Here is a 15,545-nt window from a genome sequence, read left to right as displayed (position 1 = left end):
GTGTGGAACAGTGGTCGAGGATGCTTTCCAGCGACATCCTGAAAGTCCAGCAAGGGTTAGTAAGGCGTGCTCGCACGGCAGCTACTCTCAGTGGGGCCCTGGGCTAGGGGCACCAACCCTGCAAATCAAGATGGAAGAAGCCATTTGAAGAACCGCTAAATCCATATGTATATAGAGCAATATAGAGCACTAAAATTGAAATTGAGTTTATTCTCATTGAAAAGAGAACATGAGACAACAGTGGCCGCGAAGCGCAATCTGAAAACGAGAAGGCCAAACGAGAAGGATGGTGAAATCTGTAAAAAAGAAAAAAAAAGAGGGAAAAATAAAAATAAAAGAAAGGAGTTCTTTTGAATACACCTTTCACAGAAACGTTCGCCGTGAATGTATATTTCCGTTCAAGCATACACGATGTGTTCTGATGCAAGTATCGAACACACAGCAGCGTTCGAGAAACCCTGTTGGTAGTGATAACCACCACTACGATCATTATCCTAAAGGGGGATGGCCAGGCTTGCGGGAAAGATAACGACAGTGAAAAGATCCCAGGCAACCTTCGCATTTTATTTGGTAGATTCAAATCCTCCTTCTCCCATTACCTTACAATTTCACTTGTGGCTGCTAGTCAAGGTTAAACGCACACACAAATCAACAAAGACATCTGTACCATTTCTTCAGGCACTGATGTTTGCCGAACTCAGTCTGTTGCTGATTTCCGCGTGGGCCATGCTTATTTAGTTTCGACACAGGTGCGTGAGTCCGTGATAACGTAAGTTCACGTCACTCTGCGCTGTCCTTCGACAGCCAGCATTTTGCATGACGTGAAGAAAGGAGCTCTGATGCAAATCTTCCCGGCCGACAAAACATTTGTTCCCTCCTTTTCTCTTTCTCTCTCCGCTTTACCGTTTCTCGTATTCAAGACTTCTCTGGGTACCGTCGGAAGCCTCCCAGAATAACGCGTCGGCGCGTTGTTCGCCCAGACAAGAGTTGGCTGCGAATGTAGATTTCTTCCGGTACGTTTGTCACGTGTCCTCAATGAAGAACTGGACAGGGGGAGCGTTTCAACTCCTGGTGACGAAAGGTCGTGAATCCTTGATGTGGCCGACCGCACAACAGGCCCGATTCCATTTCAGTGCATCCCGGAAGGCGAAAGACGGACCAACCGCCGGTCGTCGAAAAAAAAAAAAAATAAAGAGAGAAAAAACGAAACACGTGAACGCATTCAGGCGGCTCCCGTTGATTTAGCGGTTGTTTTATACTTTTTCAATCCCTACGCTCTCTGCCCCGCAGCTACCTTTGGATCTACGGTCCTGCTCGTTTTAGGCACTTGCTCGGGTCATGATGGTGCGTACGAAACAGCGGAAGTGGTCGCTTTTACCCTCTGCCGAAAACGTGCTGCTCGTGCTCTGTTCGCAGGCAGTTTGTGGTGAGAGCAGAGGCCACCCCTCCTCGCGGGACTGGTTGGAGTTGCCACGTACGCTGGCGTGCTTGTCCTGGTGTTTGCATCGCTGGCGCCCTTGCGGCCTCTTCTTTTTGCGATATCTCCCTGGTCTTGCAAGTAGTACTGCTAGTTGCTTACTGCTCGTACCGAAGGCGCGTGCTATGAAAGAACGAGTGAGGTGAAAAGTCGGTGTTCCAACGTTGCGGCAAGCTTGCGCACGTCTCGTCGCACCTGCGTAGTGGAATGTATCTTCCTTCCTGGCTTCCGTTCAGAATTCAATATGCAGGCCATCTCGAATGCTGCGCGTGTTCAAATATGTGATCGTGTCTGATGCGATTATGCATGCCCGCAGTTCTGGTGATTGCGTCCCGTGTGCGTTATGTGTGGGCAGCATATCTTTAAACGTTTTGCTCTGTGAACGGGTTGACCTACTGACACTGACAGTTTAAAACAATAGAGTGAAGTTCTGAACGCAATCAGATATGATTTTATTAGCGCGACGAACGTGTTATAACGTCCCCGCGTATCGAGACGCTACCTTTCTTACTAGTAATGCGGATTAGGCTCCCGACGTCGTTGTGAGATGATGTCTGAAAGTAGGGAATTGTTGTCTTGTGCTCAAATCGAAAAAGAAAGGAAGACCGTCGTTTAAACATATACGCACCGGTGACTTCCTGGGAAACTTTTTACTTCGCATGTACTTGTAAGATGCTGAAATGACATTCGATAAAGAAGAATTCATAGGCTCAATAGAATCAGCACTATCCTGACAGCTGGTTTCTTAATGGATAGCAGTCTTTCTTCGTGGAATGGGCTGTAGCCTATATGCATTTAAACCTGTATCGTAGTCTTCGGCAGTAGAGTCGTGGGTTCCTCTTTGACTGTTAATGCATTGTGCGCAACTAAGCGCTTCTGGCGTTGTTCAGAGCCACATTACTTAATACGGGTTTGAGTGTGTGCACTGTTTCTTTATTGACGTAGGCTGAGATTAAAGCGTGTGAACGGGCCCTTCGGACACGAACGTGCATATAGTCGACCTCCTATAGTTTACCCTCAGCATCACTCGTGATACCCTTCCTTTCCTTCTCTTCTCCTTCCCCCTGAGCATGGTAACAGGCTAGAGCCATATTACCTCAGGTCGTTGTTTCTGCGTTTACTCTAATAAATCCCTCTCTCCCTGCGGTTTTCGATTTTTCAAGACTTTGTTCTCGTGCAGTGTGTACCACTTCATATTTTACCTAAATTTCATCGGGAGTAACACATCAAGCCCGCAGCCAGACATACGCCTCGCGTCTTCCATTAAAGCTATTGCATCTGTCACTAATTCGCATGACGTTTTGCACTTTGTCAGTCAGGTTGTTCGCCTGTGTTATGGGTCAGCAACCGACCTCACGCCTTGCCGTTAATCAGGGGGCGCACATGCTAGATAAATCGACGGAACTGGGTATGCCCCGTATATCAGGGTTATTCGCTGCTGTGGTTTCGTCTTACCTACTTGCGGAGAGAGTGACGCAATGTGAGCACGGTTTTGCTTCGGGGCTTCTTGAAACCACAGCGCACTTCCTCTGCGAGCTAACGGATCGTCGCCTCGTTCGTGTCGCCCGGACAACCCACGCTTAACATCGTCGAGCCGGGTGCGCAACCTTGAACGGAATTGCTCGCTTGACGCGAATCCTCGCATGGTCAGTTCTCTCGCTGGGTACGTGCTGCCCATGGCGATTTCCCGCAGTGCCCGTTGCTTTTCTTTTTTTTCCTGCGGGGGCAGAACTGCAGGCATGTTCGTGTCGCCGTTCAGGTCACCTGGAAGCATGCCACGTTCCTGAGCACATGGGCCGCTTTTAGACCGTTCGCAGTGCGGATCGGGCAAGCCGGATCGAATCTTGCCAGCCGGCCAGTGCGGAATGTCACCCTGCGGGAGATCGGCCCTCACTGCCAGCGATGCCTTATACTGCTCTCTTCCTCCCTTCTTCTTCTTTTTACCTCAGTTCTTCACTCTTGCTTAGGGAACGATCGTTTCGCGGCCTTCTTTACCAGGTGTGAGACAAGTACCCGTGCCGCGCGCTATTCTTGGTCGATCGCTATTAAACTTCGCTTCTTTTTTTTTTTTTTTTTCGTCACGGTGCCTGTTCACGGTTCTCGCGGTGAAGGTGTGAGCGGGGCCTGATTTTGATGAACACCTTTCAGGTCCGCGTCTACAGAGCACTTCCTGATACATCGATGGACACGTTGCTTTTTAAATTTTCTTGACGCGTTTACGTCCTCGAAGAAGCTTGTCTGCCAGTTTTTGAAGATAAAGGCATCATAAACTCTCTGATCAGTCAGTGCACTCCAAGCACTTCTGTTCCTCGGCCCCCTTCCTTCGGTGTTGCTGGTTTTATTTTTAGAGCTTTAGTTGCTGCTGTAAATCGCAATTTCTTAATGGAGGTCAGCATATTATGGAACGCCTTTATGAGGGCGGCAGTATGTAATGCAAATTTGTATCTTAGCATGTTTCGTGCACATCCATTATCCTTGTTTCAGGCAAGAAAAAATATTTAGAACCTGAGTTGCCGTTGTACAAGTTCAAATTAAAGCCATATGGAGGTTGAATAAATTGCACCGCACGCTTGTTTGTCGCATTAAGGTCAATGTTAAAAACTTATTCGTAGTCAGTAGTCTAGATACCTATTTGTAAGTGACGACAGCCGTCACTGATTTCTGCTGTAGGGCTTCTGTGCAGCATGCCTGACTTTCCGAAGCTTAGCACAGTGAGGAGCATTGGGGGAATAGAGTAAAGAGGACGAAAAGAAGGAAGGAAAGACAGGGAGGTAAGCCAGACGCGCGTCCGGTTTGCTACCCTACGCGGGAGGAAGGGGGTTAAGTAATGAAAAGAAAGAAAGGAGAGCGAAGGAGCAACGCATTGGTTCCCTGAATCTCTGGGGCTTTGAACCAATGAGATAAACACAGTGGCGCCACCATACGCAGAATGACGGCAAGCGCGATCACATACTCATTGACTTCGAAATTCTTTCAATTGCACGTCGGTGCGCGAACTGTAATCACTGATTTTACAAGTGTGTGTCGCAGCCTTGGTGTTATTCATTCCTATTTTTTGCGGCGGCAAGAGACTTGGATTTGTTTGACACTACTAAATTGGCCTTGCAGGTTTTTAATGTTGCGGTCAAACTTCGACATTTATTTTCCATTTTGTCCATCTTATACGCAATACAAAAACGAGAGCGAAAGGAAAGAGAGAAGGTAAGGATGTTAACCAGGAAAGCGTTAGGTTGGCTCCTCTACGTTGGGGGTAGAGAACAGTTGAGTAGGAAGAAGAGTGTGGAAGGTGGGTGAACGTGTACACGTGCGTGGCCAGCACAACACAGTCAAAGGTGCTCGCACAGGCCAATCATCTAAAAAAGCACATGGGCGCCTTTACTGCCTTCTAGGCCGATAAATGGTGGGGACGGTGTTCCGGTATCACTAACTGGAATGGCTGACGGTGCTGCATATGATGTCTGCGACTGAGAGAAGAACACAGACTACCTAGTATGCCACTGTTCTCACTTTAACATACAAAAACAATCAATGTCCAATATATCGCGGCCACTAGAATATCGTCCACTATCTGTAAAAGAAAACGTAACACAATGTTTCAAATCACGCTCAGGCGATGCTTTGTCAGCGTCGTCAACAAACCTGTGGGCGACAAAATACGTTTTGAAACGCTACGCCTTCCGGCGAAAACTTTCTTCGTCGCCGCTCATCCGTCCAAGGCATGGTTACGCGCACAATTTATGCATCGCGGAAGCAGCGCTGAAAACCTTACGTCACCCTCCTCTGTCAGCGTTGCGTCACGCCTGGCTACCCGTGACAAAACTCCCCTTCTCCGAATGTCGAAGAAGGTCGCTGCGCCTGAGAGATCAAGTGTATTTGGCTCCGATTCTGGCGCTTTCGAAACGAGGGTCACAGCCAACGCGGGCTCCAATGCCCAACATTCACAGAGAGCTAGCGCACGACGCGAATCGCGTGTTATTTTTTTGCAGATGTCCCGGAAGTCATGAGTCGCTGACGGAGCGTGAACACTAAAGCAGACAGGTCGCACTCATCCCCCACTTCCACACGAGTGCCTGCCGTCATCCTTGCCTTCTCCTTCGCCTCCTATGATTCGGCTAAGCCCGTCCGTTGGAAGCATGCGCAATAGCTGTTTTGCAAACTCGTGCATTCTGCGCTGGAATGTGTATAAAACGTCGAGCGCCGGCGAGAGACGTCACCAGTTGCCGCGCTTGTCAGCAGTGTTTGTCCGAGTCGTCGTCGAAGCGCGCGCGATGTTCAAGGTAAGGGACGAAGTCGTGCCCCTCGTGTCGCTCGTGTCAGCTCTCGTGTCGCGACAGCGCACAGCGGTTGCCCGGGTTTTGTGCTTGCGTCGCTTGCACACACGGGAGGGCGTTTTGCAACTGCCGTCGTCCCGCGGTCCAGGTCTGCATGGCTTAGCCACTGGACACGACTCTCGTCGTGTAGACTCGACTACGTCCAGGTTGTCCTCGGTGTTGTGTGGCCACCGAGCGTGCTCGCCAGGAACGTTGCTGACGCTGCTTTTGCTTAAACGGCCACGGACACGCTGTGACAGAAAAACGAAGGTTTCCGATGGTCCGCGTGACCACTCGTCTTCACTAGGCAGGTCCAGAGTGCACAAATGCGCGTGCTGTTTGTGAGTGGTTGAGGGAGTGACTTGCGCGGTTAGGTCGGAGAAACCACTAATTGTGCACCTCGAGGTATCCTAGAATCGGAAAGACGATTGTTCCTTTGCTTTGGTGTCCAAGCGTTTCAGACAAATATTCTTCCTTTCGTGGTTTCTTTTAGGCTTCATCTGTAGGTGCTACATCAGTTTGCTTGCGAAGATACTGTTGGCATCCGTCACAGCGTACACTTAAGATAACTGCACTTAAGATAACTTAAGATAATTTATCAGACAGCAAGCATTTAAGGGGCTGCTATCTCTAGGAAAGTGACTGCCAGTTTTATGTGACTGCTCATTGGTATGCGTTGACGTAAAGTGCACATTCGAACGTTCAGTTGGCTACGCAAAACTAAAAGAATTGCTGTTGGAGGGCAAAGCGTGACGTAGAAATCACGATAAAACAGTTCATTCACGTGCATGGAAGGCGGCACCGCATGCGTACTTAGAACGCAGCAGTTCATTCCACTGACTGCAAGGTTAGGAAAACTAATGCAGATTTTTACATGGAAGAAGCCACGTCACGCTCCCAGAGCCTTAATTACTGAGAATGATCTGGCCTCCACCCGGCTTAACATTTAGACCGTTTCGGGGAGATTGAAGGTGCACATCGAAGCAGGCAAGTCTGAAGAGAAGCACATGGACAGTCTTCTCACGTACAGTATGGATTGAACCATATGTGAGGTTGAGCCAGCATCTTCACTGACGAGTGATAACAAATTTCGAAGCAACAACAGCAACTTCGAAGACAACACAGAGCCATTGGCGCAACAACATTGTTGCATCGCTGCAACAAAAGCGGGATGGGTGCGGAAAATGGGCGGTGGTAATTCAAACTATATTATGATGAATCAAGGCATTCTTAGCGATATTTTCTGTTCCCTGGAAATTATGTTTTGTACAAATAGAGCAAGCTCCTTTGTAATGTCTGCTTCTCACAATCACGTGAGGATTCGCTGCGTGTAGTGATAGTGGATAATGCACCGGGCAGCCATTGAACGATAGTATCATGTCTTAAATTGGTAGCGCGTTGGCAGATATATGTGACGAAAATTTATTTGGACAATGATAACTAAGTGCTCCCATGCAGTTTGACGCCACAGTGTGGAAGAAGTTACGTTTGAATGCTGTTCATCAGTTTCTCTCGAGAAAACAGTGAATGATACACAGCTGGTAAAAATCTGCCTTAAGTAGATTTTTATGGCTACAGGTTTGTGGCTACACAGCGAGGTAATTTCTACTCCGAAGCGCTTCTCAAAGTACGGAACAGTTTTCTTGTGGCAGGCACCACATCAAGAACAATTATAAGGCGAAAATTTTGCATGGCAGCAGTGAAGAAATATTTTGCAATTTTGTTGTGCAAGAGTTTTTAGCAAAATCAACATGTAAGGCATGATCTATGATCAACTTTCGTGCTTGAAACTTTGCTGCAATTCGCTCATAAGTCAGCGACCGCGAACGACTCTAGGCGGATTCGCTTTCTCCGTATAGTTTTTAAGAGAACAAACAATGTATTGCGTTTTTCGGCTAGTTGACAGCTGGCAACTTTGCTTCCGTGAGGGCCAACTGACTTGTTACAATTATGTTGGCTTGTGATGTGAAATCCCGGCACCCTATCATGAGACAGAACCTTCTGTTCAAGGACACTTCTGACCTTCCGCTACTCTCACGCTGGTGCTGCGATATCTTCGTTTGCAGGCGTCTCTCTTCGTGCTCTGTGCTATCACCACACAGGCGAGCTGTACCGGAGACTTCGTGGATGAGACACGAGATAGGCCGTCTCGGGTCAGGGTGAGTGCGTGTTTTATTGTTCGTTCTGTGCGCTTGTGAGCGCACCGCTTTTCCCAGACGGCAAACATTCAAGGGACTATTATCTCTAGGAACGTGACTGCCAGTTTTATCTCACCGCTCTTGGTGTGCGTTGACGCAAAGTGCACCAGAATTAAGCGCGAATTCCCCATGATATTTCTCTCGGGAATTCGACGTTTGTTCAGCTACAGCATTAAACACAATATTTGAAGTCGTACATAAGTGACCTAACAGCACGAAAATCATCCGTTCATCAACAGCACGGAAATGGACGTGAACAGCAAGCCGCTTGTCCTGTCTTGACCGAGGAGTGATTTGATGTGACCTTTCTACTCGCTAGATCACAGTGGGAATGATTTCAGAGGATGTACAGTTGCGTAACATATGGAAATGTTAGCTTCATAGCTTACTGATTATCTACTTTTTTCGTACGCGAAAATAATACACTCGTGTTGCGCCTGAGCTTGCAGTTTACCAGTGTAAGTTAGGTACAGCAACAATGATATCAGGGCTTCCTTGCAGTTAGCTTCAATCTCATGATGTTCCTCGGCCTTGGAGTAACCATGTCAATTCCCCTTGAATGACGTTCTGACGGCCTCTTTGTATATGCTTTTAAAGATTGTTAATAATAATATTTTTACATATATTTAAGCTTGCCGTAAGTGTTACGTCATTCTTGCGTATGCGTGTATTTTTCTTTCTTTTCCTTGTGCGTATCCCGCTGTCTGTGAACGTCCCCTCTTCCTTTTCGTATCACTGCTGTCATAGTTCTGTCATAGTTCTGCTGTACGAGCAAGACTAGCTAATCGTAATGCTTTCATCGTTACTTTTTATCTTTCGCTGAAGTGTCGCAATGTCATCTTTCTTTCGCTCCCTTCTCCCTGACCTGTCGACGTATGCAGGCCAACAACCTCGATCCCCCGGCTCCGTACAGCTTCGTGTACGGCAGCTCCGACAAAGGTGGCTCCCATGGCCGCGAGGAGACCCGGGACGAGCACGGCACCGTGAGGGGCTCGTACCGCATTGCCCTCGCGGACGGCCGCATGCGCGTGGTGAAGTACGTGGCCGACAAGGACGGCTTCCGCGCGGGCATCGCAACGAACGAGCAGGGCACCGAGTCCGGCAGTTCGTCGGGCGTGGTCGTCAACTCTCAGGCGCTGTCCGGACCAGACGCCGCGAGGGCCGCGCACAGGTCCATGACTCGGGCTGGAGCTTCGAGGCACTCGGCCCCTAGGCGCGCGGCCGCTGCGTCGTCCAACGTGGAGCGGTGGGCAGCGCCGTCGCAGTTGAGGGCGCCAGGCTACCTGCCCGCGCAGAGGGACGAGATCGTCTATTACGAGCCGTAGCCTAGCGTAGCCTGTAGTCCGGGCACGCAGGAAAAGTGTCAAGTGCATTCGCAACAGAACCGGTAGAGGTGCATACTTGCGTAATGAGCTCATTATAAGGAGGGGGCGGGGCAAAAATTAGCGGCGTGGCACCAACAGTGCGAGCGTGAAGTCCGAAGTAGTTTTTTTTATCTTCGACTTCTGCAACCCTGCTTGTCTTTCTAGTCCATGCCATGGAATTTGTATAGCTCGCGAAAGCGAAATGGGCCAGTTGATAGAACCTTTTTCGTTCTCACTGAAACTGCTCGGGTTGCATACTGCGCCCCCATCAAACCACGCCAGATTAAGTGAAATTTGTAATTACGAGTCTTAACTGCTGCCTTAATTGGTGAAAGCACTGATACCAGCACTCATATGACAACCACAACATACGAGAGGTGAACTTTGACATTGATTGTTGGATTATTGTTTTCCTCCAAATTTTGTTGCAGTTAAAGCAAGTGTGGTACTGATCGCCGGGGTTCAGTGTATATTCAGGGACTGTACTCTTGCTAGCATGCCAAGATTTATTCGACCCAAACCACGCACATTTCGTATATTCTGGAGCCGCGTGCACCCCTGCGTATTCATCGCGCCAGATTCTTAAATGAACCTGCAGAGCCATTCATGTTGCCACTGTCATCATTACATTTTAGCTATTCCCCATAGTGGTCGCATCCTTCTGGAATCAAGTACCAAATCGAACAAAGGTGTGGCGGCGTTGTTTTGGAAAGCCGCAGATAAATAACTGACAGGGCGGAAACTTTCTTGCCTTCCGATCCCTTTAATTGTTCTTAATTCGCCATACGTTGGGTTGCGTTGGTTGGGTTGCAAGTCAGTGAATTAGGCAGATAATGGGTTGTTTCTTACATGAATAACCGAGTATGCCAAAACGCTTAGCATGGAAGACGCAAGGGCATTGCACGCGTAGTAATGAGCCATTTCAAAAAGTCAGAAGAAGCTGAAATTGAGAGTAGCATCGGGCAAGCGTTGAACGCTGTGCATTTACCGTAGCTGTTATAACGAATCTTTGTAAAGTTCATTACTGCAGGAGGTCACCCCACCGTCGTATTTATTCCGAAAGTTCAGTTACAGTACCGTCATCGTTTTTTTTTATGCAGGGGAGTGCTCGGAAACACAACATAAGAGCCAGAGTCTTCTCTCGTCAAAAAGTATTGAAAGGCAGGAGATGAAGTTCGCTTTCCAGGCGCTTTTTTCCGCAAAGCTTATTAAAAGCTGCGCCTAAGTTGAAGTAGTGGTGGCCCAGCAGTTGCTACTGGAGAGCGGTTTAACCGTGACATTATATACCCATGTACTCTGAATGCGGGTAAATGCGGCGACAAATCAGCATTGATAATAGAACCTTGTTGTGGCATGCTGATGTCCAGCAGAATCGACATAGCTTTTCCATTTGTGAGGGACTCGTGTAGTACATAGAAAATTGAACATTATCTTTTCAAAAAGTACGTTTACAAATTATGCAGGGGACTCTTCGTTACCTATACTTCTTATGGTGTCATTGCGTTATGTTCCGGAAAAGATTGTGCAGCACGCGAAGTGAGATTACAATTTTAAGGCTGCACGTTTTCGATCTTGCGACAAAAGTGATATCTGGATATGTTGCCTAGATTTAGCTGCAGCACCGTTCCAATACAAATGGGTAACGGGAACATGGAGTTTTGAACAGCGGGTGAACAAGGGAATTTCTTCGTTATTTACTTGTTGAACTCCAGTTCACACACGTGTAGTTATGCACCAAGCAGGCCACGGGCTGTTGGGGCATACATACATGTGGGTGAACTTGTGTTCAACAAGTAAATAATCAAGAAGGATACATAACTACGTTCCACTCGTTCCGTGCCGATAGCAAGTAGCCATCAAAACATATCGCCTTGCCGAACGTCTCACCCCGAAACATAACGTTTGCACAAGGGTCATCCTCTGGACAAGTTTTTGACAAGTACACTATTGATCAGTGAATGAAAAGATAATACGTGAATGCTTATTTACCACACAAGTAAGCTGTCGTGTACTTATTCTAAAAAACGCTTTTGTCAAAGATAAGTAAATGACCACGAAAACAAGTGCCATTGTCGAAATGTTGGCTTCAGCTGAGGCTTTCCTCATTCGCCCTGTAAAAGTGGTGTACCAGTATAACAGTATCTTGCAAGGCACGAGCATGAAATCTTGTGAAGACGTAGTGACGTATTAACTGTGTCGGCGTGCCGACGATGGCAGCGCGGGAGTGGCTTTGTTCGTCAAAATATTTCTTATAGCTTTATAGGTGTTAGTAACAAACGGTATTCAAAAGATCTTGGAATACGCGTGTGCGAAGATCTTGCTCACAGTGATATTATTGTACGCACATGTTTGATGTTGCCAAAAAACCTGCCTGTTTGGCTTGAACAAAGTTCGGATTCATGATGGAATTAAGTGGCAAAAAGAACTCGTTAACAGAATTTCTTCAAAAGATGTGCGAAATCAGCCCACAACGACAAACGCTGAAAGCAGTACGTGGAATTGATGAAAGATTCTAGCTTCGTTTACACGTTGAAGAAGTTGAAGAAGCGAGCACATAATTCGCAAGGAAAGGCGCGCCTCCATCGCTCCTTTCAATTCTTGACTGAATGCTTAGGCAGGAAAATAAATTCCGTTTCTAGAGTGCTTTCGCGCTGTGAAATTCTCGTGAAATTCTCGCACCTGAAGTTTATTGACGACTGAATCGTAACCGCAATGGGAGCAAGATTACTCGGAGAGGCGGACATTACTTACACTCGAAATGAAAATAAATAATTGTACAATAAATATGGACTAATCAACTGTATAACTAATTACTTTGGCAGACATATTGCAGTTTACGACTTTAATCAGTGGTTTCAAATGGCACGTCCATCTTGCAATGAAATTTGAAAATAGCACCAGTTCTGAGATAAGCGCTACCACACTTGCGGTAAAAGTGCACTGTTATCCACTTAACGTTTTAAACGGAACGCCTTTTTGTTCACCAAAGTTTGTAAATTACTGGAGCATCAATGCATTTTCTAGCAAGGTTTTGGAGCACATATCTCGAAACGTGTCATACTTAGTATTAGTTCAAAGTAGATATAACTTTCAAAGTCAATGTCTACAATTCGTAAATTGAAACATGTGCTGTAAAGTGATTAGTTTAGGAGCTACTTAGCGAAATGTGGGTAATTAGTAGCATTCATTTTGATTCATCGTGTAAATAATGTCCGCCCCTGAGATTAATCCATCTGGAGAAGTAGAATCGTGTTATGTTCTTAAAAGTGTATGTTAACGGTAAGAATAAACAGCCTCTATGAGGCCATATCATTTTATGAGATTACTGTATTGGGGATAGATTTTTTAAAAGTATAGTTGGTGCCACTAACCGCTAATATCCTCTGCGACGAGAGCGTGCTTATTATGTACAGAACGTGGTTATGTCATGACATTTTCTGCGGCATGAAAAGTAGCTTGTTTCCGCTTAGAAGCTTACTATAGCTTGGAGCCTTGATTGGGAACCCACAATACCAGTGCACCGGCCAGCAAGCTGTAAAAACGCTTTTCTATTCCTCTCGTAGAGGCTTATTGCACATTTTATTAAATATCCCCCACTACCATTCACATTGTGGTGTTAATTAAACGGACAACGCAAACGATGCGTATGCTCATGCATAGTGCGAAATGCTGTAGTATGCTTGGAGGCTAAAAACAGGGTTGTTGTTGTTCTTGAAATATTGTGTTGCTAAATGTGCTTTTGTTCACCTGGCACTTACTCGAGAACTGAGCATGTCGTTTTCTATCTCTGTAGGTCGAAAGTGCGATCTGATGTTGACATTCATGGGTCATATCACGTGTCAAAATAAACGAATGTTTTCAGTGCTTTCTTTGTCGGAGCTGTTTCCTTTACTTCGATCACACAAACACATGTAATGCGTCCTCGGAGTCATTTTTATTGAGAGGGTCATTGTGTCAACACTATGCAATAGCCTAATGTCGTGATTTTTCAAGGTGAATAATATTCATAAGACTCAGAATAATTTCTCCTGAATGGGTTTGTTGGTGCACGTTTATCAGATTGAATACTGGCGCAAAAGATACACAGAGCAGCACGAAAAAGACCCAATAAACAGGAGGAGTTTGATTATTTCGTGTTTCTTCTTGTGTAGAGCTCTTACGTCATCATTAGTTCAGAGAATATTCAAATAAATTGAACTGGATCTTTCGTGAGCAGTACGTAACGAATTTCCCGGAAAGAGTAAACGCTGCGGAGATCTAGCAGATCTCTTGTATTACAGTGAACTATGAACTGTCAGGTTCATAGTACACTATAATACAACGAACCTGTACTGTACAATGCCAAATGTGTTGGGAAGCATTGCTTAAAAAACAAATAAAATATCTGAGAGAACTACTTCTGCAAACAAATAGGAAAGCTGGATTTCTACGCACTATCTAGTATGCGAAAATTTCCTGTATGTGATATCTAATATGCAACTACAAGTTTTACATGAGACACTCGCGTGCGGCCCTGAACACATGCACTGAATGAACACCATAGCTCTGGAACTTATTAAGGCATGGTATCAGTAGCTACCACAATGTTGCTGAACTAGTCATGCACTAAACTGTGGACAGAGTGCTTCTTCAGTTGTCACAAGCTGGAAAGTCGCCATAATTGCAAACGGTGTTGCAGGGGTGTGAAGGTGCAAGCTCCGAAAGATATCAATACAACTGAGCGTGTCTTCTCCGACGATGATCATTTCAACTTGTCAACTGTTTATGGCCTTCACGTTGAGAGCCAATCGGAAGCTGCAGGAAGCTTGCCAGAAGTTTATATTGCCAATTCGAGAGCTGCACACCTCGTACAAGCTCGTAATACTTAGTCTCTTCGTGACGTATTCAAACAAGAGTGAGGGCTCAGCGGTTCACCGGTTTACACCTTCACCGGTTCAGACATTCTGCTGGCAAATGTTCACTCGAAGCAAGCGATGGCGCACTGCGCATAGACCTTGGGACTGTAATAATTGTAACAGGAACAGACACCAGTTTCGTATTCCTGGCGCTCAACGGTCACTTGGAACGCATAGCCAACTAACGCATGATGCGTTCATGACGGATGGACTCTCTCCAAAATAGAACATGTGCTCTGTCCTACTTCATTTCCTCGTTTTTTAACAATAACTTTACTCCTTTAGCGACCGCCCTAGCTCCCCCAACGCCAAGAAACGACTCCGTACAGAGATTTTATTACGCCGCGACCTTTGAGGGCCTCTCATGTTTCGCTTCTTATACTGGCTTCTGTGTTCACTAACTCCAAAGCGCTTTCCCTCGCTGAAATTTCAGCTTCACCGTGGCATAGCACCTCAGTCACTGCTCATTTCAACACCAAACCTGATACCTCTTTCGGAGGGGTTCGATATATTCTATTGCGATACGCATGCAGAAAGAGGGACCGCCAAAGTACTCAAGATGACTACCAAAGCGCATACCCCACGAAAGTCGAGAAAGCAACGGAGCGGCATCAAGCGTGCCGAAAAGGTATCGCGATTTCGAGGGCGTCTTTTCTTTTACGCCCTTCTCAACAAGCGGAATGCTACGCCCGAAAAAACTAAAAAAAAGCGGAGATGCGAAACAAACCGGAAATCAGAGAAGAAGGAGGAAAGAGAACACACAAAGCGATGATTCGGAACTGCGAGGTTGTGTTTTTTCCATAGGGCTGCGATGATAATCGCTTATATAGGCGGTGGGGGGTTTCATCGGCATCGGCGACGCGGTGGAAGGGGTCCCCGATACGTGGTCGACGCCGCTTCTTGAGGGTCACCCGGCGTTTGTCGGTTAGCCCGGAATCTTTGTTACCGCTGTGCTTTGCTCCGTGCTGGGCTGGTCGTCCTTTACTTTATCTCGAAAGAATAAAAGAGGCGCCCCCAGCGTACGCTCTCACCTCGAAAGGCGAAAGCCGAGCTCGCGGGCGTGTGTGTGTAGGGCGGGGGGAAACGCGATCACAAGGAGATGCGGCTGAGGTTGTTCTTCTTTCGCTCGCTCCCCGGGCTTGAGAAATTAACCGAATTCGACAAAGAGGGGGAGATTTATGCAAATATGAGAATCCGAAGACAATATCTTACTGGGTCGGGACGACTGCCATTGGAGCCCGAAGCCGAATGGTAGGAGGGGCCTTTCTGAGGAGGGGGATTGCCCTATATAAGCGAAACAC

At 46.8% G+C, this 15,545-nt stretch overlaps 1 protein-coding gene across 5 annotated transcripts in view; it reads left to right on the top strand.

Annotated features, from left to right (window-relative positions):
• The window catches only part of LOC126521470 (uncharacterized), a 289,078-nt gene extending 275,860 nt beyond the window's left edge, over positions 1-13,218 (top strand). For 4 of the 5 annotated variants that reach the window (XM_072288669.1, XM_072288670.1, XM_072288671.1 and 1 more), the window contains 2 exons: positions 7,854-7,946; positions 8,867-13,218. In XM_072288669.1, coding sequence (XP_072144770.1) covers positions 7,854-7,946; positions 8,867-9,310 — 537 coding nt within the window. In that variant the 3' untranslated portion in view covers positions 9,311-13,218. Of the gene's footprint in view, positions 1-5,670; positions 5,755-7,853; positions 7,947-8,866 lie in introns of those variants that run through there. The other variant, XM_050170176.3, reaches the window with a different exon arrangement.
• Positions 13,219-15,545: the final 2,327 nt, after the last annotated feature.

Source organism: Dermacentor andersoni, chromosome 6 (genome assembly GCF_023375885.2).
Source record: "Dermacentor andersoni chromosome 6, qqDerAnde1_hic_scaffold, whole genome shotgun sequence".
Classification (NCBI taxonomy): Eukaryota; Metazoa; Arthropoda; class Arachnida; order Ixodida; family Ixodidae; genus Dermacentor; species Dermacentor andersoni.
This window is presented reverse-complemented; position numbering and strand designations above follow the sequence as displayed.